The sequence below is a fragment of the Ctenopharyngodon idella genome, chromosome 10, assembly GCF_019924925.1.
Source record: "Ctenopharyngodon idella isolate HZGC_01 chromosome 10, HZGC01, whole genome shotgun sequence".
Lineage (NCBI taxonomy): Eukaryota > Metazoa > Chordata > Actinopteri > Cypriniformes > Xenocyprididae > Ctenopharyngodon > Ctenopharyngodon idella.
Window position 1 is genome coordinate 11,907,821 of NC_067229.1, and position 25,734 is coordinate 11,933,554.

Here is a 25,734-nt window from a genome sequence, read left to right on the forward strand (position 1 = left end):
AAAAATTGTATGTACATTTATAACAGTATTATATATTAACATTGTATCAAATTACAAAAAAAATAGTTAACGCTGTTGTGAGGGTGTTTCTAATACAGCGGCTATGGAAGTGACAGCAAAAATTACATCTTTCTCTCTTCTGACTGCCATTATCAATTGCTCTCTATTTTTTTCCCCTCTTTTTGAAAGTTATGAAAACACTATTGTGGAGTTCTTCTTTTGCTATTTGTGCAAATGGAAACACAAAAATATATTTAATGAAGTCTCTCATCCACCGCTATAAAAGTTTACCCAACTATGACGACTTCCTCTTCTGAGAAACTCGGAAATGTGAAAAGAGTCTATTGGCAGAGTGGCTCGGTATTAACTTCTCATTAGCCTACGTGACTCTGGAATACTTGATTCTCATTGGTTAATCACGGCATCCATTGGTCAGATATTTCTTAACATTCGCTGTCATCCATAGCAACGCTCTAAATCAGTCCGCTAGAGTAACTGAAACTGGCGCTACTATAAACATTTTAAAATATATTAAAATAGAAAACAGTCAACACACACATTGTAGGAGGAAATACACCTGCAAAGTACACTTTGTTGCAAAGTACTCTGTCGTCAGAATTTCTGTATTCCTAGTACTCATTTATCCCCAACTTCCTGTTGACAAATCTATGAGCCACGGCCCTACGCATTGACAGGTCCTAATGCTTCCCCCTCCGTTTCAACAAAGGAATAGGGGGTAAACAACAATCAGAATGGGTTGACGGATACAGGCTGTTGAATATTTCTTGAACATGAAAATGGGAACCGGAGTGACTTTGATGGTTTGGAATGCTGCTCACCCACACATGCACAAACGCCCACATATGTCCCACACATGTCTCACACATTTAAAAGATAAGCATAAAGAATAAAGATACTCATTGTATGTGACACTTCAGATCCTTCACATCCACCCATTCCATTTAAAGACAGACATTCCAGCTAATTGATTCATCGAAAGCTGTTTAAATTGGCAAAGGCAAAGAACCTCTTTAATGGAATTCCCTTTAGGGTGGGAAAGCAGCTAAACGTCCTTACAACACATTGTGTCAGCTTATTAGAAACACTGTACAAATAATTTATTGTTCATCAACAATTTGTAAATCAGTTTCAGGTTTATGGCCTCCACCTTGCCGCATCACCACTTCGAAAAGGTTCAATAATTATAGGATTATATGAGACATATTTCAGTTTTGCAGTATTTTAGATTTAATAAAATCAGATAAAAAAAATATATATATAAATGCATAATAATTATTTTGACGACTTTATATATTTAACCGTTTTCTGTAAAGGCACCTTAAAGTCTTGGCTACAAAACAGACCTTAACATTTCCACTATTATTGCCCCTAAAAAATTATATTTGCCATTTTGAAAGCACATTTTCTGACATTTATGAAAATACCCTTTGTTTGGAGGACAAAATTCACAAACAAATTACACTAATTTAAATGGGTTTTGCGCTAGAAACCTGTAAACCACTGAGAGAAAACACATTTTGTGACTTGAAAATTAGATATAGCCCTTGTGACAACTTCCCTCTTAAAACAAAACAAACAAACAAACAAAAAAAAACACAAAAAAAAACAAAATATATATATATATTTTTTTTTTTAGCAAAATGTTCAAATTATTTGCTTATATAACATGCATACTTTTCTCTTGAAATGTTGAAGTATTTCATTATCATTACTGATCTTTAGTATTTCTACTGCTACGTCGAAGTGGCGTCACTAGCTTCCTGAGATTCGAATTCCACGTAAGTTTGTTGTTTACCGTGGACTTCTCTCGTATCCAAGCAATGTGTTTTCCTTGACTGGTTGCCCAGTTACTTCTTTATGACGTCAGGACATAGTTACGCCCCTCCTAAATCAAAGGCTTCTCCACGTTAACATCTTTTAAGGTGGCTCGGATCTTGTAACATGGCTATATCGGTGTTTTTCCAACCAACTGAACCTCATTTTCAGTCTTCGATTACATCCGAGTGAACCTACTATCCGAAATTCATAAAATGTTATGAAACGTCCACACAGAATGAAATAAAGCATGTGATTTAAGGCTTCCACCTTAAATCACATGCTGACATCGCAAGAAGCAAAGTCTCCACCTATTCTATGAGCAGCTTTGAAAAGAGGTGTTGTACTTCAGCTCCAACGCTCGAATGCTGTCACACGGTGTAGTTTCAGATAGCAGGAGCACTGGAATAGACTTGGGATTTAAACCGGTGTCTGCACAGGGACGGCCGATTCATTTAACCGAGCGCACCGGCTGTTGTGGCCGCATCTTAGTGGACATTCTTTGTGGACAAATCTAAACTATATAAAATTTTCCTCTATACATGCCAAAACTAGGCAGCTTTGTGGACGATTCTGAGACATTGTCGCGAAACTTTGAGGTTTTCGCCACAATTATTGGTAAGTGTCAGTACATTTTTAATAAGGACGGTGAACTTTTTATGCAACAGCTGGGTTGCTGTCTGTTTGAATTTTGAAGTCAGGTTACCTGTTTAATCACGTGTTAAAATAAGTTACGTGTTTAATTAAATTTGTTTTGAGTAAAATCTGTTATTTAAAAAAAAAAAAAAGTTTCTACCAGCTCTGACCTTCTTAGATGATTTGAACTTGGAGAATTAAAGGGATTTTAATTAAGGACATTTAAAATACTGTCATATTCTACTCACCCTCATGTTGTTGTGTCACTTTCTTTCTTCTGTGGCACACAAAAGCAGACTATTAGTAACTGACAGCCAGTTTCGATACAATTGCATCTTTTTCTATAAAATAGTTACTGAGGTTGTCATTCTGCCTAAAGTTTCCTTTTGTTCTCTACGGAAGAAAGTAAGGATTTGGATCAACATAAGTGTTGGTAAATGACAGAAAATTCAATTTTGCGTGAACTTTTCCTTTGAGTAGCAAAGAAATATTAAGCTTATAAGCTTCCACTTGATGTTTACTTCTTGCTTATACGACAAAAAAGGTTTTGGACCTGCTACATGTAAATGCCTCACTTGTTTGGAAATTGGCTTATACATCTTTTGGCCACTGGTAGGCGCTAAAACTACACCGTAAACTGTAGATGGATGGATAGATATTTTTTCTCACACAGGTTCACATAAGTCAGCGATGGCTCTGCTCACGCACCACGTGAATGAGTTGTAAAGTCTGGCACAAACACTTAAGCCTTATGCCAGCCTTTTTTTTTTCCACGAGACTTGCATTTCGCAAAGCAGATTTGCTATACATCCCGAAACAAGTTCTTTTTTTATCAGTAGTTCAGTCTTGTTGTGCAGATAAGGTGTTATATCATAGCTGGCCAACCGTCTGTAGACGTTTGCAGACTGTAGCTTACAGCACATTTGGCACGAGAGAGCATGATAGTGATTGACGTAAGTGTCAATTTGTATATCGCCCCAAGCGATGCTTAGGCTGGATGACTGGGACGCAACGTTTCCTTAAGAGCATACTGTCTTTTATGGAGGACTATTTGAATAGAGATAATGGTAATCATAATACATGCTTTTAAACGTAAGCTGCACACGTAGAAAGATTACATGCTCTCAGAACATGCGTGTATAATGATATATTTTCATATGGATGATTCTTCAATATCATTATAGCTTTATAGTTTAATTTTCCATTCATTTTAAAGATTTTTTTTTTTTTTTGTATGTTAAATTTCTCTATATTGAACTTGTCCCACACCCAGACATGTTAACTTTTATTTATAAATACAATTTTATTTATAACATATTTATTTGATCAAAACTACTGTCATAATTGAAGAATCACCCATAAATCAATGTGTAAAATAGCTGCTCGATCGCTGTTTGTATCGACGAAAGTACTGTCATGTATTTGCGCGCTTAAACATACAAAATTTTACATATTACAAATATAACACAAAATGGGTTATACAAGACGAACCTTAAAAAAAAATACTGACAGAAAAGTCGACCCCTAAAAGTCATTGAGTAATTTGCACAGTTGGCAACAAATATGCAAGCGACACTTTTTGTTTATAATGCACACGAAACGAAAGGCGATTTATAGTAGTAGATTTGCGTTGTTTTGGAAACAGACCGTTTAGTGTAGCCATTTAAACATTCAAGGTTATATTCGGTGACTTATGTTACTTTGACAGTTTGCCTCATGAATGGTGTGGAATTGGTAAGAGTGGGCTGGAACTCCAGGACTGGAGCTCCTCGCCCACTCAGATTGGATTTGTCCTCAATGAGGAAAGCGTTGTGGGGGAGAGAAAGGAGGCAGGGTTTGCGCTCCACGTGGGTGAGCAGTCCGTCCCCCCATTGGCTACGAGTGCGTGACGTCTTTACAGAACCCTGCTCTGATTGGACAGCGCTTTTGTGGGTGTAACCATAGCAGCACAGTGGAAGCGAGATACGGCGAAACAACGGGCATTATTATGCGTGTTTCACTGGAGTTTCTCTTCGCTATGAGGGCTGGGGTTTAAAAAAAAAAACGTTGCGCTGGTTTTGCAGTACACTGTCAACGACAAAGGACTACAGTTTACAGAATATTAATTTTTATGCACTATCGGGAAATTAGAATTAAATTCTTCTGTATAAGAAGCTATTAATTTGGAGACTCGCCTCAGGATCGATCACCAAACGGGAATAATCACTGGGAATATTTTCCAAGAGCTTTTACAGATAGCTTTCCACTGAGAGTTCCAGCCCTATTCGTCCGCTTCCATCGACCCTGTCTCCTCTATCGTAGGCTATCGAATGGACCAGCATCCGAGCGCCCGGAGCTGCAGCAGTCGCGGAGCTGCGCCGTCCTGCGAGAGCGTCTCCGGCGAGCCCCCCATGAATTTGTACATCCACTCCACCACCGGCACACGCTTCGAGCTCTCCCTTCCCGCAGAAGAGACCGTGGAAGGGCTAAAGCGAAGACTCTCTCAAAGACTGAAAGTCCCCAAAGAAAGACTCGCTCTGCTACACAAAGAAACGTGAGTAGTAGCCGGATGTGTTACTGTTAGGTTGCACGGTTGGTTGTTTTTAACAATGGTTAAGTGCAGGTCAGAAGGTTGGTTTTTGCTGGGCTTCCTAACCTCTGATGGCAAGCCGTTTTAACACTTATTCATTTAAACTAACTGGTAGGATGTATAAATTTATGTTACTAGTACGTATTCCAGTAGTGACTAGTGTATCTTTCAAATTCACCAGCAAATAATCATTAGATAACAGTGCTTATTCAATGCACATAAATAGTATCTGTTCAGTTAGTGACTAGTACTTATTCATTAAATACTAGACTATACTAGACTCTATTTCAGTAATGACAATGTTACTGTTAATGAATTGCAATTCTAAGGAGAATCTGTAGTTATATATACACTTCTGACTAGTAGTTGCTGGTATGTATTCCAGTTTTACGAACTCCATTATGTAGTAGTACTAAGTGTTTAGTCGTTTTTAACCATTCCAATAGTTACTATATATTATTCCAGTGTTCTAATCACTAATATTGAGATATTGACTACAAGCAAAACAATAATCACTAGTATGCAAGGAATGAGCAGTTGTTGACTAACTGAATAGATAGTCACTACTGGAATAAGTACTAGTATGACAAAGAAAGGTAGTCACTAGTACACGAATAAGTACTAGTAACTCTAATTAGTTAAGGAATACATATTTAATTGGCTTGCCATAGACACATGCATCTTGGAGCCCTGGCTCATTTTGTTGCATGCATAGCACCATTGCAGTCCATGTTACATATCTACCGTAACATTTTTTTTTAGATTTTTTTTTGGGGCTGTGGCAGTCCACAGCCTCTTGAATAGAGAAATGAAAGTGATCTAAGCTGTTGACAGTGTGTTGTGGAAGTCCGTTTAATATAGGCCATGTGCAAGGTGCACTAGAAACCTGCGATATATCTGAAACTGAACTATTATTTCAAAACATTATGCAAGCAATATACGTTTTACAGCTTGTAAAGAGCCCAAAGGTGTTCCCAGCTGACATGCATGTAAATAGAATTTCCTAATCTCTTGATTAAACTGGTTCGTTTGCTTGATTAGAATGCATGGCATTAGTAATTGTCATTATAAACTTGATGCCGGGAGAATAAAGCATTCCTAGTGGGACTTGCACTGATGTGTTAGAATATTCTGAGCGAACGTTAAGAGAATAAGGGGCAATGTTAGTTTCAGTGCAGTTTGCACATTGCCTAACAATTGCACTTGGGTGGTGGAGCTGGGAGGTGAGAGAGAAGCTCTTTTGTCACTTGCAAATGACCCTAACAGTTGCATTGTTTGTGCTTTGAATTGGGCTGATTGAAAAGCCCTCACAAGTAATCACCACCAAATTACATCATCCTTTTAAAACGAAGAGAGTCGCTTAATCTCTTCTGTTTGGTTTAGCTGCCTCCAGGCCAAGTGCTCAGTCCCTTTGTTCGGCAGGAGGTGGTGACATTTAGCCCAAGCACATGTGTGCACATTTATGCCACTAGGACAGATATTTTTAAGGGATTGCTGGGTTAAGAATACATTTAGACAGTGTATTTGAAACATTAGGATTCATGCGGGGGTGTTTTTGGACTAAACATGCTGATTTGTATATGCACTTGTATCAGACACTTTTTTTGGTCTGCTGGTAGAGGCTACACATGTACTAGCTTTGTTTCATATACTTGTATAAATATCTGTATCTAGATAAGTGACCGTCATGTCCGGACTGATATTTTCATGCTGGTATTGTGTAAGTTAAAAAAGGATAGTTCACTCAAAATTGAAGAATCGGTCATCATTTACTCACCCTCGTGTCATTTTAAAGCTATGTGACTTTTTTTTCCCGTGGAACAAAAATATATTTTAAAAAAGTTTTCAATATTTTGGACCCCATTGACTTTTATTGTATGGGAAAAGCATTCTTCAGAATAACTTATTTTGTGTTTGGCATCTGTTTTGGAATTAACATGCTGGAATTTTTAACATCTTGAGACTTGAAGGCTAACATCTCTTTGTCCTTTCTAGACGCCTGAGTTCAGGAAAACTCCAAGATTTGGGAATAACGGATGGGAGCAAGTTAACACTGGTTCCGACAGTTGAAGCAGGCCTAATGGTAAAAATAGCGTGAACTACATTATATTTGTTGTACTTTGCTGACCCTTTTGTCACACTCATATATTTACCCTGTTGTATCTCTTTTCCTAAAGTCTCAAGCATCGAGACCTGAGCAGTCAGTAATGCAGGCACTGGAGAGCTTGACGGAAACACAGGTAAGATTTCACTCTAATAAGGTCATCCCAGTAGATGTTTGAATTACACAGTGGCCCATTAAAATGGACAGTTGTGCGTACACTTAACCTAATTGCCAGGGCAGCACTGAACACCCGCACTTGGCTCTTTTTTTTTAAAGGATCATTTGTATGTTTTTGAACTCTCTACTGGGCAAGATGTTGCATTGACACATAGGGTAATGGGATACAGATGCCCTTCTAAGCTTTTAACTCGAAGACCTCCACGCACTTACTACGCATATTTTAAGAAGCACCTTCCAGTTTCTAGGCAACATCTGTGAGCCGAGGCAAACCCCACCTAGAAGCCACTTCATTGAAACGCCACCTTTCATATGAAAGAAACTATACAACTACTATTTTATGATTATGCCACTTTCTAATGTGTATTTCTTTTCTTAGCTAATGGGTAAACCTCTTGATGGAAGCTATTCTTACCTCATTTCACTTAATGTTTAGATTGTCCAATCTAAAATTCCTGGATATTGACAGTCATATCTTTTGAAATGTACTTGTATGTGCATAAAAATAGTCCACATCCACTGCATCTTCTTGCTGATATTTTGGGAAATCCTGGGTTATTGTGTTTGTGTGTGAGTGATATGGCTGTGCATTTGTGTAGGAGAGTAAAGCACTGATCTGTAATGACGACAGAGGACTGTGGTTGTGTGTACAAGGGGGGAAGGGTAGACGGGGAGGGCACAACTCTTAACGCTCAATACGCCTTCTGCCGGCAGTCTCCCGTGTCTATAGAAAAGCTTTTTAACCTGTTAAAAGTGGCTCACATTTGGCCTTTCTCATCAAAAAAACCTTTTGCAGTGGCGTGCAAACTTTAGTTGTGCTTTTCTCTGATCTAATGTGCTATTTTTTTGCAGGCAGCTAACTGTGTCATCTGGTTGCTTATGAAACGACCCTGTTTTAGAAATGATCACTTTTAGTCATCGTTTGTGTCTTTTTTTGTAGCTTCATGGTTACAGACATGAACTGAGTCAGTAACATTGTCAAATGTGATACATATCACTTCTTCAGAATGATATTAGTCAACACAATCGTGCCGCCACAACGACTGTAAAAAGCGATCTGCACTACATGATACCTACCCTTCTTGCCATGTACGACTAGTTAAGGTCAGGATTCGTAGGTAGAGTGGACGACCACATATACATAGCAGAATTCCAAGAGCTACAGTGTTAGCTTTCAGGGAAAGATCTATCTCAGACTTCCTCGTAACCAGACTGTTTTATGGAAAGGGAAGGCTTGCAATTATTGGAATGGCATTTTTCCCCTTGTTACTCTGGCCTAACAGCCTTTTCTGGCCTATAATTTAAAGCTGCTGTGGTTTCGCGTGTCTCTCCATAGTCTCCAGTTTTACCCTCTCCGCCGTTAAAGAGGAAGAACGGAATGACATCAAGGAGTTTCTTAGTTCCAAGGGAAAATATAGCCCAGTTTATGCAGTCCGTTTGATTGATTGGCTGTCTCTTGAACGCTGCTCTTGAACGTTTAAATGCCATTTTTGCATTCGAGCAGCGCTTTGTTGCTGGAAACTTTGCCCATCAAGTAGAAATAATGACTGGTGTCTGATTCTTCCGGCAACGGAGTACGTTAATTAGAGGTTTCTGTGTTAACCCACCTCTAAAGGCAGGTAGATTGCTCGCTTTGTCCTTGGGGGATAACATATCGGTTTGTTTCCACAAGCAAGCGGTTTCAGTGCCACAGACTAGAGATGTTTTCCTGTCATAACTCTCCACCCTCCAGACACCCACCTACTCACTTTAGAATGGGTCCGGTGCCTGTCATTGTGTCTGAAAATGGGCAGATGCAAATAATGGGATCCAACAATATAGAGCGAGTCACCTCTCAGTCACCCCCTTGTCATTTCCACCCACCCAGCCCCCTTCCCAGAGGGAGCAAGGGATGAGAGTAACTGAATATGTGAAATGGCCGTAGTGACGTCACCCTTGAGGAGGGTCTGGAGTGTATATGTTTACCAGAAAGGACAGTGATGAGTCAGAATCCCAGGTATAGATTGAGGTCAAAAATAGAAGCGGTGGGATCGCACATCACACTGAGTGGCAAGGCTCCACAGGATGTCGTTGACTTTCGTGCCATATCAACAATGATTTTTTTTTTTTTTTGATTTTGCAAATATTTGAAATGGAAAAGGTAGGTGCTGGCGTGTTGTGTGAACAGCTGGCACATGGGAGGAGATATTCATTTGCGTTCATCTGATCTGTGATCAGGGCCATGCCTATGTGTGTTTGCACAGAGAGCACTCCCGATCCAAGGGGGACTAAGTTGACATGGGCAATCACTTGGATTCGTGACTGTTCTTGTTTCCCATCCGCCTTTGTGATTGAAGTGCTCGGTTTCGTGACTGAACTGAAAAGAAAGAAGGGAGGGGGGCTATGGAGAACTTCTTTTTAGCCGATAACCAAGCCACCAGCTTTTTTAATTAGTGTTAAACTCCTCTTCTGTACTGAGTGGCTACATTTTTAGCACTGTTTCTTGTATTTGTCATTCTTCGTGTTTCTTTATTCTGTGACCGTTCTCTTTCTCTGTTTTTTAAAGACATTAATTAATGCTGAGTCCCATGATTGTAGATATTTTGAATCCTGTTGGCTGCAAGTGCAACACGTCTGTTTTGAATCAGTCTCTCGCCTACCCAGACTAATCTGTTCAGTCATCTGAGGAAAAAGGTGTTGCGCTTTCACGGCGCATATCTTTGATGGTCACCCGGAGCTCAGAGAATGAGGAAGAGGGGACACGGCAGGAGCAAAAATGAAGATGGCGTCATCATTTGCCTCATGTCTTTCTGAACCTGTATGACCTTTCTTTATTCTGTGGAAATCAAAAAAGATGTTCTACTGTTTTTAAATGGGAAAGTCTCTCTGTTTTTTCCATTTGAAGCCACTTTTTTCCATTCTTCAGAATATCTTCTTCTGTAGAGCACAAAAGAAGTAGTCATAAAGGTTTGGAACAACATGACGGTGAATAAATGATGACAGCATCTTTGTTTTTGGGTGAACTATCCCTTTAATTGAATCGTTTCTGTCTGTGCCTTAAAATTATTTAGTTTTGGTCTACAGACATGATGCCATGAAAGCGCAAAGAGGCTCCTTGCAAAATCTGAATGATATGAATTTAGTCTTTACCCACTGAATCCTCAGCGTTCAATCTCATGTAGACCTTGAGTAGGTCAAACCCCTCGAGTGAAATCTTTGAAGGTAGCCTTCTCTTCAGGGTTTGAAGAAAGTTGCAAGTGATTGATTATCGTAAAGGAGCTTGTTATTGCATCCACACCCTTCGTGCCCCTTCGTGAGGAATATATTGATGGCCCCTGGTGCGTTCAAAACCAGACCGTCAATGATGAGGGTTAATAAGCTGGTTTAGAACTTTTCAGTGTTTGCTGAGGCCTTTTATAGGCGACCAGTAGTCTTTTAGCCATGCGTGGTATCAAAAGAACCTGTTTTCTGATTTGACCCCTCATAGATGGGTATATTCAGACTGCGGATGAACTTCAGCCTGGTGCTGTTCCGAGCTCTAGCCCCGTATCTCCTGTGCTACAGAAGAAACCGCCTGCAAATGAGTTCCTTGAACCGCAGGGACCCCAATAAATAAAACTGTCAGCTATAGAGTTGGGAGGGAGAAAAAACGGAAGGAGCCAGAGGCGTACTCTCACTGAATATTTCATCAGCATCTACTGGCATCCTCACTCCCCTCCACCCTCTCTCTCACTACAAGGTTTCTCCCCCAGCCCTCCTCCCCTGTCTCCCCTTATCATGTTTTCTTTCTCTCTCCTTCACTCGCTCTTCACTGCATAGCAACCGCAGCCCACTGCAGAGCAAAATGCCTCCCCAACAAATCAAAATGGACGAAGTGCAAAGATAAAGGAATAGTAGCGTTAGTCAGTTTCAGGTGAACCAATGTTGGCTTATCCAAGTATAGAATTCTTCAACATTGTAACTTGTTGCCATAGACATGTCAGTATCTGCCTTTTAAATTAGCCTAAACAGAATATGCAGACTTTTCCCTGTATTTTCTGCACTGATTTTAGGGTGAAATTTGCAGAATAAATGGAGACAGTGTTTTCAATGAGTCTTTTTGACTTTTTTTCCAGTAAAATGTCCAAATATCCTTAAAAGAAGATCAATTTACATGAGATGAAACGCTGCATAAAATATTAAGATTTGTTTCCATACAAGATTTTGTTCACTTTTAGTGAACTTGTTTATACTAAAAGTGAAAAACCTGCCAATGCAGTAAAATACAAGTCCTTTGGAAACAAGTCCTAGAGATACAAATAGGCATTCTCAGAAAAACAAGTCTTAATATTTTCAGTTTAGTTAAAAAAGAACTTGTTTTATGGATACCTTACCTGGAATATCACATAAAAATACCAGTTATCTTTTTTTTTTTCTGCATTGTACAGCCTTATTATTGATAGTTAAAAGCATATTAGCCTAAATGTTAAGGAATGCTTTGTTGAATTATTGGCATTTCAGTTCTGCAAAAAAAAAAAAACTTTATTGCCGCAGATTCCATGTAGTCCTGTGTTTTGGAGTTTGTAATCACTAGTTTGTTTATTTTTCATGTAGTGAGTGATGAAAGGGTGGATCCAGGTAGGCCTCTGGCTTCAAAAGCATTTCCAAGCCGGTGTCAAGTGCACTCGGTTATAGAACTTGATCTGTGTTCCTTGACGAAAGAGAGAGTCTGTGGCCTTTAGAACAAAGAGACCTGTGCCAAACGTACGCTTGTTGACGTACACTTTCGAGTACTTTATCCATTTTAAACATTATAGACTACATGTTGACACTTCATACACTGACAGATTCTATACAGCAGTGTTACAGATCTAGCCGAAGTCTGGAATATCTGGCCAGAAGGCTTCTAAAACTCTTTTGACAATAAATATGGGCGTTCTTCCACAAGCACCAATGCTTTCCATAATGGTCTGTCAATATATCTTAGTTTTTCCAGTCATGTCAAGAACACTTAAATACCTCTAAAACATTGTTCAATGTATACTTGAACACACATTTCTCAGATGCTGTGTAAGTGAAGACTGTAGATCTAAACCCGCTGTGTCTTTGTGGTCATTCGTTTATTGCACCAGAAGCGTGTGGGCTGGCCGATGTATTGACAAAGGTCTGTGTGACTCAAACTGACGGCTGTTGTGGGGAATGTCTCTGCAGACCATGTCCTCGCCTTTCAGAGGCACTTTTACTGGTTTATGGGGGTTCACGCACTCTCTCATTATGTGGGATGAGTCTGGGCTTTGAGTGCGTCAGTGAGATGCTTGGGCTTTATGATGACTGATCTGCAAGGCTAATGTGGGGTCTGGCACGCCTTACTTGATGATTCGCAGGCCCAAATAATTTTAATTATTAGTGCTTAGATGTTCAGTGCCCTCCTTGCTGCAGATATTCAAAGACTTTATCCTGTTACAAAGTCACTCCGCTATATGGTAATGGAAGCAGAGTAATTATAGGGACCTTTTGTTGGAGTCTGATTTGTGCATTTGATGCAAATCAACTAACAAGACAGCTGTCAGTCAGGGGTGGGATCCCTCTGGGGAATCCCTCTGGGGAGAGCCACCAATTTCACAATTGATGTTTAAACAGGGGTTGCAATCAAACTTGACAGGATATTCAGTGTATTTTCTTTTAATTTTATGAGTTCATAGTCATACATGGATATCAAGTGGGATTTTTTTTTTTTTACTTTATCCTTCTTAAAGATGGAATAAGGGTCTCCTTGTCTGGCTCTCCATGTTTGTCAGTGAAATGCACAGAGTGGTAAAGGTCAGTCGACTGTGAGAGTGGCTGTTCGATGGAAAAATAGATCAGCATAAAAGCTAGAGAAAAAATGATGGAGAATAGACCCCAGTGATTCAAAAGGTTAACAACAGGTCGGCCAGTACAAGCACACTTGGACGATGAATAGATCAGCTGGGGGAATCTTCATGGCTTTTATTGTCTTTTCTGGTACCTTTGGTTCTTCTTTCTTTGTGTGTTAGTCATTCTGCATTTTTACATATTTGTCAGAATGTGGCAGACACAACAAAGAGTCTGAGCATTGAGTGTTTGAAGAGCAAAGTCAAGACAAGCACTCTGTATTTCTCGCCTTGAATCCAAGGGGTTGGAGAGACCCTTGGCTCAACTACCATTCTGGGTACTCCTAAAATGGACAAGCCTTTCCGGTCCAGCCTTTTAAACAATTAGCTATTATGTGACTGTGTGGCGAGTGGGTCTGCATCCTGTTTCTATGGCTGATTTTTCAGGCCTGGGGCAAGAGAGAAGTTAGTGTTTCGTGGGTGTGCTGAATGGAAGAGTGTTGTGTGTATGTGTGTGCCTTTTGTATACTTCTGCTTATTCATAAAAAGGCATTCAGTCTTATTGCCAAATTCTTTTCCAGTTTATAGCAGTACAAATGGAATTATTAAGGCCACCCCCCTCTTCATTTCCTGTTCACAGGTCAGTGATTTCCTGTCTGGCCGGTCTCCTTTAACCCTGGCTCTGCGAGTAGGCGATCATATGATGTTTGTCCAACTGCAGTTGGCAGCACAGCACACAGGCGGCCCACAGTTGCAGCATCGGCATCTCATATCACGCGGGAGTTCAGAGGGCACGACAGGACAGTCTCATGGAGCTTCAGGCTCTGGGATGGCGAGGGTTTCACACAACCCCCACCCACATCATCCGCACCCACATCCTCACCATCCAAACACAAAGCTCCCATCTAACCCTGCGGCCTTCCCACCTTCCCCCTCTATCCCACCCGTTCCTCCCATGTACCCCACCTCAGCCTCAGGGCACTGTAGCCCTCCACCGAACCCCTCTCAACTCCCTGGAAGTTTTCTTCACTCCCCGCAGCCATCTTCGGCCTGTCCCACCTCTCCAAGCAGCCCCAGTCCTGCAGCTTCCTGTCCAGAGGTGAGCCACTGATTTTCCTACATTATCCAATTCAGTAATTTTGTATAAGAATGGCAATAGAGTTGATTTATCAATTAGATTAGTAAGATATACTAAGATGTACAAACCATACTAAGGATTGACCACAGGCCAATGTTTTGCACAGGCCAACTGCCCAGCAAAGACGTCCGGCAACTGTAACACTCCCTCGCGATCCCGCAAACCAGGCGCTATCATTGAAAGTTTTGTGAACCATGCTCCTGGAGTCTTTTCTGGGACATTTTCAGGTACAACTTCTCAATAAGTTTATTAGTTGATAGGCTCAGCATAAGACGTCAGTTCTTCTACTTGTGTAGAAGATTTATATAATCTTCTATTTATATAGAAGTTTTATGTAATCCAGTTAACCTATATCTATAATCTCTATTTAATATCTATATTGGTTCTTCCCTAAGGCACTTTGCATCCCAACTGTCAGGACAGCACCGGACGTCCCAGGCGGGACATAGGCACCATCCTTCAAATCTTGAATGACCTTTTGAGTGCCACCCGGCATTACCAGGGCATGCCACCATCACTCACGCAGCTCCGCTACCAGACCCAGTGCAACAGCCCAAGTTCGCCAGTACCATCACCACCACCCTCACCTCCCCACACCCCCGGACTAACCGGTCTGCCTACCACAGTGCCCTCTGAGATTCAGCCCACCCTCCACCCACTGGTGCAGTGCCAGAGCCAGATCCGTATGTGCAAGCCTCCTGGTAAGTTATTGCATTTGCCAGAAATTGTATGTGTAGTGATTCACATCCTGGAGCGTTTACTGTAGCCAAAAGTATTTAGATTGTAGCCAAGAGGTTCAGGATTTAAATCCAAGGCAGTGTTAACATACCTTCAGAAGGTCCAAGACAAGTGTGTAAGGATAAGAAAAGTGAAGATGTTAGAGAGGGGGAGGAAGAACTAGGCTTGTTCTTTCAGGCCCTGGTAGTCATGCTTCAGCAGCCACAGCATGTCTGGCTTTGTCTCTGTGCTGATGGTGTCCTCTTTCCTCTGAGAGGCAAAGAATGGGGGTGGACTACTCTGTTACCAAGAGGAAGGAGGCAGAGAGCCAGAGCGAGAGAGATAACGAAGCGAGATAGCACTCACAGACGTGTGGCAGGTACCCCGCTCTGTCTGGTAAAAACTGATTATATGGGGCAGCTCGCTTTAGTGCTGAGGAGGAAATTGAACTGCTCTGTCATGAAACACCACTGTTGGAGAGTACAGAGATAATGAAGAAATATCATCCTAGCACTGTTCAAAGCACGGGCCTGTTATCAATCTAGACTGGATTAAAAGCATACCAAGCTAACGCTACATAATATGAAAACATATCATCAACTACTTGGGTGGAATAACTTCGGTCACTCGATTTACACAAAGGGATAGGGAATCCTACTCGTTTTTTGAGATGATGCATACTTTTCCCATGTGTTAACCCCTCTTCTGCTTATATTAATCCTCAGTCATTGGCCCATTTCTCTCTTTATACTGCTCCCACATTGAAAGTCAATGGGCCATCCTATTGGTTCCAGTCTTACTCATTTGCAAAAACTCCCAGCAGTCAGGGCCAGGGCCAGGGCTAGTCAATGGAAGCTTGTTTTCATATCAGCCTTTAAATAGAGATTTACACAATAAATATGAGCTCCAAGAGAATGCTTATTGTGTTTGAAAGTCAGCAAGAGGAGGCAGAGGGAAAATACCAAGAGTCCATTCATAAAATGTGTTTGTTATATCCGGCCAGTGACTGCCCACTGATTAACTGGCACTTCCTCTTGGGCAAGAGAGAAAAAAGGGAAGGGTGCTGGGCCTATTTTCTGGACAAAACTGCCTTGCTTGTCAACATGTTTGTGAACCCATGGTGTAGGGTAAGATTTAGTTGTGAGATCGCTAGACAGATGTTTTGAGCTCTTTAAGACCTTTATCTCTTAGCATCTGGTGACCAACTTGTCTACATTGGACAGGCACCTGTCTTTCATGACCCCTTTGAAATGTCACATACTTTTAGCACAGTATTATCATTTCTCACTTCACTGTCTACTTAATGTGATTGCAGACCACACAAACCCAATATCCCCACCATACTTGTTTAGACACGCATCTATGCACATTGTTGTTGGATTCTTCTAGACATTTGGCTTTTACAGACTGTAGTCAGTGTTTGCAGAAAGGTTGGGGAGAATATGGGGGATGGAGAGCTGGGGGTGCAAATAGGGTTGGCTATTCTTGACTCAAATTCCTGTGTTCGCCAGGGTCTCTCAGACCCCTTTGCCCACTGCAGGCAACCCTTTGTTTGACCTAGTGCGATCAAATAGTGCAGTAGTGTACCAGCCTCGCCTTTTGTGAAAGAATAAAAGGCTGTAGGTTTAAAACTTAGGGCTGGCCTTTAGATTTGGTATTGCCTGGCCACTGCGCTGAACAGAGGGAGGGAAGGGGGATGAAATGAGTCTCAAACTGGGAGGGGGCGGATAGTGCAGGAATGCTTTCGCCCCTCAACGTTCTGCACTATCTGTCAGCTCAGGTTAGTTTAGTTTGGGCTGTGCAAGAGCATCAGGGTGGAGCTGTATTTTAGCAGGGTGAGAGAGAAAGAACAAGGAAGGGTGCTTGAATTCCTACCATCACTCATTTAATCCGACCAAAAGCAAACGTTCCTGGCTGCTGTGTACATACTGCAGCAATGTGAAATGTCAAGATTTCAGTCCTCTTTGTCCTGGGCTCCCTGGTGCTTAAACATTGCCAAGTTCTTTTCCTAACCCAAAAGAGACAGTTTGCCTCTGTGAGGATTGCTTGATCAAGTGCCCCAGGGCTCTCACCATGTCACTGTGGTGCTCAGACCTGCCCAGCTCGACCGGGGGTTAAATAATTAATTCCCCCTCCTTGCTCACTGCCAACAAGCATGTAAGAAACCCCCCAGGCTGACTATCCTTAGGTGCTCATCAGGCGGGGGCCATGGCTAGCCATATCCGATGCCTTTTATTGCTCCTAGTATGCAAATTGTGGTCATTTGAGACCACGGCTCCCTGCAGGGTCATTGATGCCATCGCATCAGAGAAGCAATGGAGATGTCAGGCCTTGGCCGCTCCCCTGGTTTAGTTCTTGCTAGGGGTGCAGATGGCTGAACACAATGCCTGTCCTATGCTGTGCACCCACTCTGAGCTCCTCCCAACCCAGAGGCAACACTGGCGCCCATCCCAGCTCTCTGGGAGTTAGCTACAGCTGGCTTATAGAACAGGAGCACCTACTGATCTCAGAGTACATGTTAACAGGAGCATTGCAAAGGCTTGAGAACTATAAAAGAGTATTATCTTGGGGGCAAAGCTGGTCACTCTGTTAGAAGATCCTGAGGAGTTTTGGTTGGACAATGCAAATGCTATAAATGGCTATATATGGGTCAATGGCCCATAAGAGTGCCCACAATAAAGAAAATCTTTAAAAATTTACTTGAAAACATGTGCAATGTTTTATAAATATACTCTTTGTACCTATTTTGGTTTCTTATGGTTTTGAAAAACTTTTATACCAAGTTTTTCATTTATTGACCATTTCACTTTACATGACTGATTTTGTGGGCAAAAGTTTTTAAAATATTAATAAGTAGTGGTTTTGTTACAGTATTTTCACAACATTATATCTAAGAAGTAACAACACTTAATCATAATCACTATTATTATTATTATTCAAAATATAAAATATTTTTTTAAATAATTTAAAAAATAATAATTTTTCTTTTTTGCTTCAGTTTAAAATCAGAACAGGTTTTTTGACAGAATTTTTACCTTTATGCCTCCAAAATATATCAAAATAAATTGTAATACCTAAATTAAAAACATGATCATCATAGAGGAAGCGTATTCAACTCATTTTATGAGTGAATTGCATTTAAGGTATTTTTGGGTAAATTAATAGATCTGGATGAAAAATAACCATTAGATGATGTCTGACACTCTGTGACATATTTTTGTGTAACTCCCTCCTCCACTGCCAAGATATCTTCCCTTGATGTAGAGTGATTGCTGCACCCAGACTCAAAAAGATCACAGGACTTATCAAGACAAACAAACAAACAAGTCAAAGACAAGTGTTAATTAAGCTGATCTTTAATGGATCAATGGCAAAAGGGAAGCTCAGAGAGACTGCCAGATCGCTGTACTGTGGGCCGACACATTGGGTTGGGCTTAATGTTTACCCAAAACCCTGCTTAACTGACCTAATACCTGCAGACAGGCCAACAGCCTCATCGATTGGGTAAAAATCCTCCCTCCATTGCTCTCTCTCTCCTCATTCTTAATCCTCCTCCTTTCCATTTTCCCCTCTCACATGGTTATCAGCACTCAGTCTGAATCTTTCTCCCTCCATGAAGGGATCAATAACATTCTCATACATCAGCTCGTTCCCTTCAAAAAGCATGAGGCGAGTGCATAACATCCCAGCTTTTGTTCGCCAGCACGCTTCTACTTTTTAGATTCCAGAGGGATTTTTTTGTGTAATCTTTTCCACCCTCCATGGCTTGTTCTCATTTGCCTATTTCTGTCTTTATTTATGTTCCTCTGAGGCCTCCGTCACGAGGCTGTATTGAGGAGGAGGGGTGTGGGTGGATGCGGGTGCTGGGGGAGGGGGTTAGAAAGGAAGGCCAGGTGTATATCTCATGTGCGGGCCCGAACAGCTGTGTGGCAGGAGGCGGGGCCAGGGTTGTTTTGTCCTTTTCTCCCCCTGCTCCTTTCCCCTGAGGCTCGGGCAGAGCTTGTCACAAGCCTTTTTTTGCCCCAACCCCCCCTAATTTGAGCCGTGAGCCTGAGAATGTCGAGTGCGCAGTGAGGACACTGCAGCACACACGGCTCGCTCTGAGACAATGCATCGTTGGCGAAGGAGGATGAGGGGAGGAAGGGAAGGGCAGAGAGGGTGAACACAGGGGGGAGGGGCTTTTTCTGTCCATGATGTTCACTTGCAATCGTTGCTGGCAGCAAAATAACTCTCTGTTCTTGTCCACCCACCCCCCCGTATGTGTATGAGTCCAAACCTTAGTATAGGGAGGGGTCCAGGAAGCACGAAGGGACAGAGAAGGGAGAGCTTTTGCTTTGCTTGTTCTGCCTTTGTTCCCAGTGTATCCCAGCCCCCATACCACAGCCGTTCACTTTTTTTGCACTCACGACAGCTTAGGCAGATCTGTTGGGATGGCTTCAGGCTGGCAAGCCATGCCATAACCTAATAATAACCCTCCTAAATGGGTGCATTGACTGCACCCCCCCCCCCACCCCCCAACCCCCCTCCGGGCAGCTACGTTCGTCCTCATAATGATGCGGGGGTTGTTCAAGACATTCAAGTTAAGTTTGTTTTTCCTTGCAGCACAGTCCCCAAGCCATGCCAAACTAGTGGTGATGTTTTCACAGTGTCCGTGGATCCGTTTGGATGGGTGACTGTGTGGGAAAGGACATTGGCAGGGGCCACAAATTCTCACAAAGAACAAAAAGGAACTTGGCTTAGTAGCCAAGGGTATGCCTTAATGTCTTTGAGACCATTGTGAGCTTTGTACAATACCTTGACAGTAGCATGGCGTGCCCAGTGCTGTTAATGAGCTCCTCTGCTTTTTTTTTTCCTCAGATTTTTGTAGTTAGGTCCCTTGGGGCACTGCAGCCTCATGCAGCAAGGTTTTTTTCACCAGCCCCAGTTGGTATGCAGAGAAGAGCTGACAGGCTGCAAGGTGAGGTGGCTGGCCTACTTTTGAAGCCTAGAGTTAAAGCGAGACTCTTTGAAAGGGCAGATGAAGGAGAAAAGCATGAGTGTAAGCATAGAAACCCTTTCTGAATGGTTTATCTGTTGAGCTTGTGCAGTCAAACAAAGACCTTCATAACCTGTAAAGTCCTAAGACCAGAACCTCTCTAATCATGCTAAAATGCCAGAGCAAGCCCCAAATCTGATTTGTCTAACCAGGTTAGGAAGGAACTGTTTGGTGGATCTCTGTTGTTGTTTGTACAGCCTGTTCTTTCTCTACAAATATCCAAATTATTAAAACTACCACTTACATTTATAGCGCAAATCCTTCCTAGATGGCTCAAATCCATCCACCCCGGAAAGGTATTAAGTAAAGGGGGAAATTGAAGCCACACGAAATCCTGATTTCATTTTGATATGGAGAGGTGGATGAAATTGATTAGTGAATGAGAATATGCATCTGGACTCTTTTTCTATTGCATTCTGGGTGGAATTCCAGAGCATGTCTTTCTCACTCTACCTCCTTGTCTGTCTTTCTCTTCAAAGGTATTGGGGAGGGGTGAACTATGTGTGCATATGGGGGTGGAGGTCTTGGTATTGGGGGGTTGGGTGGGTGATTACTCGTTCAATGAGCTTAGGCCAGGAAAAGAAAGGGGGAAAAAAGGGCCCAGCTCACTTCGCTTACAATTTCCATTCGCTTGCATTTTCTATTGAAAGCCAATAGCAGTGTCCTCGCCTGGAGATGGATTGCTGCGCTAGAGCTAAGGTTTAATCAATAGGTCTTTTTAATTTGCCATCGATCCATGTTAAAAGCTACTGCTGCTGGTGCTGTGTGTGTGTGTGTGTGTGTGTGTGTGTGTGTGTGTGCGTGTGTGGAGGAGCACATGCGATGAAAGTCTATGCTCGGGATTATTGACATTCTAGCTGGCTATTTCATTATTTAATTTGGGGATAGTTCCTAATGGAGCTGGCTAATAGATTGTGGTTTCTTTTTCTCTTCCACTCTCTTGAATATATTTATAAATGAAAGGTTTAGGGTTGAGCTGTGGAGTGGAAAACCCCCTCATGCCAAATTGGCGCATTAGCCGCTAAAACCTTAGCATTGTTTGTGAGATTAGAAAGTGCAAGGTATTTGCTTCCTGTTAAAGAAATTGTATCATTTAGGAATGTGTGTACGTATGCACAAATGGGGGCGTTGGTGTTCTCATGGGCGTGTAGGTCCCTTTGTGAGAACACACTTCTCCCTTTTGCGTATCTCAAGGGCACGCCTGCCAGGACATTTTCAGCCACTTCTGATAAGGGAAGAGCGGACTTGTTAGGTTGCTCTCTTCTAAAATGAGACAGCAACGTAGTGTTCTTATTTCTGTACCGTCTAAAGGAAAGAGAGCGAGAGAGAGAGAGTGATAGGCCGGAGGTAATCACAGCATGCCTTTTTAAGAACATCAACGTCACCACTCAGACTTTAGTTTATTTATCCAGCACCCAGCCTTTGATAACATTCAGCAGGATCAGCAGTCGGGATCCAAAGCACTGAGTCATTCTGTCCTAGACCAAATATGTGTACTGCACTAGCACTTCCCCCTGCCCGAAAACACTAGTGTAGATAGTCACCACCTTATGTTATGTTTTGGATGCTAGTCGTTAGCTTGGGATTGAATGCTCAAATGCAGATGGTGTCCACAAGACTTCTTAATCTTCAAGTATTTCTTGGTCAACCAGCTCTGCCAAAATGCTTTGGTGTGCCAGCTAGGAATGAGTCACAGTGGTCAACTAGTCATTCAACAACCTCCTAATCTTTTATTGTTTTGTTTTTTTTCTATTATTCTGTCATCTAGTTATTAATTATTTACTTTTCTATATTATTTTTTTATTTATTTAAATATAATATCTATTTGTTGACATGCTCAAGTTGTCTTTTTTTTTTCACACCTTTCTTCCCCATTAAACTATGTAGTTTTGCACATTCTTAGCAACTTTAGCTAGTTTAAACTAACCTAATCAGTGCCAAGTAGTAGTCTGAAACAAAAAAATTTTACTCTAGGCTTGACTCTAACTCTTGCTCTTTCTTCCTGGTTCTTCAGGAGACCGACTGCGTCAGACGGAGAACCGAGCCACACGCTGCAAGGTGGAGCGACTGCAGCTGCTCATGCAGCAGAAGCGCCTGCGCAGGAAGGCCCGGCGAGACTCTCGTGCCCCGTACCACTGGCTCCCCAACCGCAAGGCCGGGCGCAGCAACAGTAACAGCAGTATGTCTAGCGAAGGCTCCTTGGACCTGGACTTTGAGGACTCTGTGTGGAAGCCCGACGTCAAAGCTGATATGAAATCGGAGTTCATCATGGCCTGAAGCAGCAATGGTTGCACCATTTTCGAGGAAGACTGGGGTTTACACTTTAGAGAGGAGAATTTCCGAAGACTGTACACACAGATGCACATTTAGAATCTGGCAGGTTTTACTCCTCGTCTCTCCTGTGACCACAAAGACTTTACACAAAGGAAGATTCACAGACTTTTACTTACTTTACATCCTTGATAGACTACGATCTTGGAATAGACTAAGTTTCCAAATGACAATGTTTGGATATGGATTGGACTGATGAATAGACAGAATTTGGACTCTGAACGTCCAAGAAGTAAACACAAATGAGCATAGCAGACATCATCGGTGTTGGGATTTGTTTTTCTCTTTCCTTTTTTATGTTTTTCTTTTTTATCCAGGGGGAAGATCTATACCGGCCATATAAAGGGCACGATGAACTGACAAAAATCAGATACTGACCTACTTCCTCCTTTTTTCGTTACGAATGGGCATTCACAGTTCAAGAATCATTTGAAGGGGGTTATCTTCTTTGTTTTCAAGTCCTGTTTTTCTTGAAACATGATGATTTCTGAAACAATATGTAGCATTACCCACAAAGCATTCAGGTTTTTTATCTTGTAGACGAGGAGGGTTCATTTGCACACACACCTGTGATTTGAAATAGACAAATGATATCATAACATAAGAGATGGCACAGTGCATGTTTAGTATATAAATGTACAAAAAAAATACAAAAAAGTCTTTCTCAACAACATCTCAGTAGTCAGAGGTTCAAGTAGGAAACTAAAACATGAAACGAAACATAAATATGCTGATGCGATTGAAGATACCAGGCTTGTGAAGTCGGTTGTTTTTAGTATATATAAAGAACGACTTTCCTTTTTTTACCTCCGTGAAAACAAACAAACCAACCAACCAAATGTAAAACAGCAGTTGCTCAGCAAGGCTCAAGTCACGCTGTGAAATGAATCTGATGTTATATAATCATTTAAATACATTACTGTCTAAATGTGTATAATAGAGAGAGTGGTGGGGTGCCAGAGAAATAGTTTACAAATGTACATTATAATGGCAAAGTGGAATCTCTCATTTATGCATTCACCTAAAACAACCCGTCTGGTTTTATCCCAGCAAACACTTACAGTTGTTACAAAATTTCAACAAGATTACCCTTATTTGTCCATTCGGCCAGACTTCTTTGCAGATTCCCACGTAAACATCCAGACCACAGCGTATCCCCCACCTTCACACTCTTGATAGTGCCTCATATGTAGACGCACTGACATATTCAATCAGGCGTTCCACAGACAGACGGTTCTGCTGCTATATGGGATTTCTCTTTGCATGCAAAAGTGTGAATTATCCTGATCCTTTTTTGTAGAAGAAAATAATAATAATAATAATAATAAGAATAACAACAATACTGAGAAACTGGTGCTGAAAAGAAAAGATAAACAAGCATGAATTTGTGAAAAATGGAAGAAAAAAAAAGACATTTGCCCCAACTATTTTGGGATTTTTGAATTAGAAACGTGATGTTACATATCAGTCGTAAACCAAAACGGGACTGGAATTCTACTGTACATGGATCATTCCTGGACTAACTAAGGAACAATGGAACATTTTCTATTCCCAATATCCAAGGGATCCTCAGAGCAAACCCCGGCACTCCCATTGACCTGTCCAGATGCAGACTAACAGGGATGTTAGCAACCAACATTTGCCCCAATGACTACTTGGAAATAAACGTGAAAATGTCCTAAACCACATCGATGTTGCACTCACTGAGTTTGCAATGAGATTACCTACCTGAAAGGGAACATTGTCTTTTCCTTTTTTTTCTGTTCAAGTGGCCTTAACGTTCATTATCGAAACACTTGCAGAGTGGTGGACAACATAGGGATGTTTCTGTTGTTTTTGTCCTGTGTTTTTGTTAAAGCATCACTTTTTCTGGGGCAATTTTTGTGTTTAGGAGGTGGAGGCTCTATTATGTCAAGGCTTCAGTGCCTTAAAGTTTTGCCCTGTTGGTGTGTACAAAAAAAAAAAAAAAAAAAAAAAAAATCTGAACAAATTATTCGCATTTATGCAGGTTTTTATCAATTTATAGGTAGAATATTGTCTATTATGGTTTGATTGTTACAAGTCACGACCTGGAGGTTAAACGGGTTCCATCAGTGTGTTCCGTTGTTTGTTTGATTAAGTCCCTTGAACCCTGCTGTCCTACAAAGAAGCAACAAATTTACAAATTTAATTGAAAAAAGAAAGTTTCAACTGCAGTGCTATAGTGACAAAGTGCCCTAACTCTCAACTGAGAAGTCCTTTAAGGACACATTGACAACGTGCACTTCCCTTCTTCTCAGATAAATTACTTCAATGGATGATTTCTCCCTTTCCCCCAAGAAAATTATTATTTAATTTTTATATATGTATGAAATATACTCTGTGTGTGCCTCACCTATATGTAAAATGGTTAAAAAAAAAAAGAAGTGAAAACTGAAAAAAAGCATAGGAAATGATCTGAGTTTTAGGATTGGGTAATTGAATGAGGGTGGAGGGAGGGAACGGGGGCATTTTCAATAGTTTGTTGGAGTTCTGATCACATCATTTAAGTTGCCTGTTCTTTCTTGTAGCCAATGAAAACTGATTACAAGAGTCGAGAAAAAAAAAAAACAATTTTACAATGTTCTAGCTATAGACCGGTGTAGCACATGTGTGACTGTATTAATTTATGAAACCAAAATGGTAACTGTGAATTATGTATTTCTTTGTGCTTTTTTAAAAGTGGGCAGAAGGTGGAAAAAAGGGCGTTGCTGTGCCCTGTTTTGTTTTTGTGGAATATAATGGAAATAATCAAGTAAAAAAAAAAAGGAAAATATCTAAATATATTTTTTTCTTAAGCAATACATTTCAGTGTGACTTGTGATAGGACATTTTCTTTTTTTAGGTAATAAATTGAAAGAAAAAAAATGACTTTTGGTGTATTTTGTGTTTTTTGTATGTGTGACTTTATCCTATGTGGAATTTGCAAGTTATATAAGAAAGGCTATGAGCTACTATAAATAGATAGATAGATAGATAGATAGATAGATGGTAAAATAATACTATAATATAAGATTATTTATAATCAACAGCAGCCTACTCGCGCATTGTCCACCGTCTTGGATTCATGTTTTCACTGAGCTTGTCATGTTGTCTAATTTGGCCAAAACAAGTTATCTAAGGCAGAATAGCTTAAATACTCAACTTTTAGAACAAAGTTTGTGTCAAGAGCACACTTATGATGCTTAAAGAAGCATGTTTGCTATGTTTGCTAAAATGCTAATGGTAGATCACTAGGTTTGGGAAGAGATCAACGATGGTTGGTAGCTTGTGTGTTACTTGCCACCTTACTGCTCCTTTGTGTCTTTCACTATTACCAATTCCTTTTAGTTTATAACAAGGGTGGCGTATATCTACGTACTG

The 25,734-nt window shown here is 41.0% G+C and overlaps 1 protein-coding gene across 3 annotated transcripts; it reads left to right on the plus strand.

Moving 5' to 3' along the window:
- Positions 1-2,182: 2,182 nt before the first annotated feature.
- Positions 2,183-25,242, plus strand: midn (midnolin). 3 transcript variants are annotated; one of them, XM_051911406.1, is made up of 8 exons: positions 2,183-2,454; positions 4,774-5,005; positions 7,037-7,124; positions 7,219-7,281; positions 13,773-14,231; positions 14,377-14,497; positions 14,666-14,971; positions 22,037-25,242. In XM_051911406.1, exons 1-8 carry the CDS (start codon positions 2,379-2,381, stop codon positions 22,297-22,299), a joined length of 1,608 nt encoding a protein of 535 aa, XP_051767366.1. In that variant the 5' UTR covers positions 2,183-2,378; the 3' UTR covers positions 22,300-25,242. The 3 variants fall into 3 exon arrangements, with proteins under 3 accessions (XP_051767366.1, XP_051767368.1, XP_051767367.1); XM_051911408.1 differs by lacking the exon at positions 4,774-5,005 and having other exon boundaries at positions 2,184-2,454; XM_051911407.1 differs by lacking the exon at positions 2,183-2,454 and having other exon boundaries at positions 2,537-5,005.
- Positions 25,243-25,734: the final 492 nt, after the last annotated feature.

What these genes read in the sequence shown, in the direction of transcription:
- midn (XM_051911406.1), top strand. Translation starts at nt 2,379, where the DNA reads ATGCCAAAACTAGGCAGCTTTGTGGACGATTCTGAGACATTGTCGCGA. An exon ending in GGTTTTCGCCACAATTATTG is followed by an intron (nt 2,455 to 4,773) that starts GTAAGTGTCAGT and finishes CCTCTATCGTAG; the next exon opens with GCTATCGAATGGACCAGCAT. An exon ending in CCGTATGTGCAAGCCTCCTG is followed by an intron (nt 14,972 to 22,036) that starts GTAAGTTATTGC and finishes CTGGTTCTTCAG; the next exon opens with GAGACCGACTGCGTCAGACG.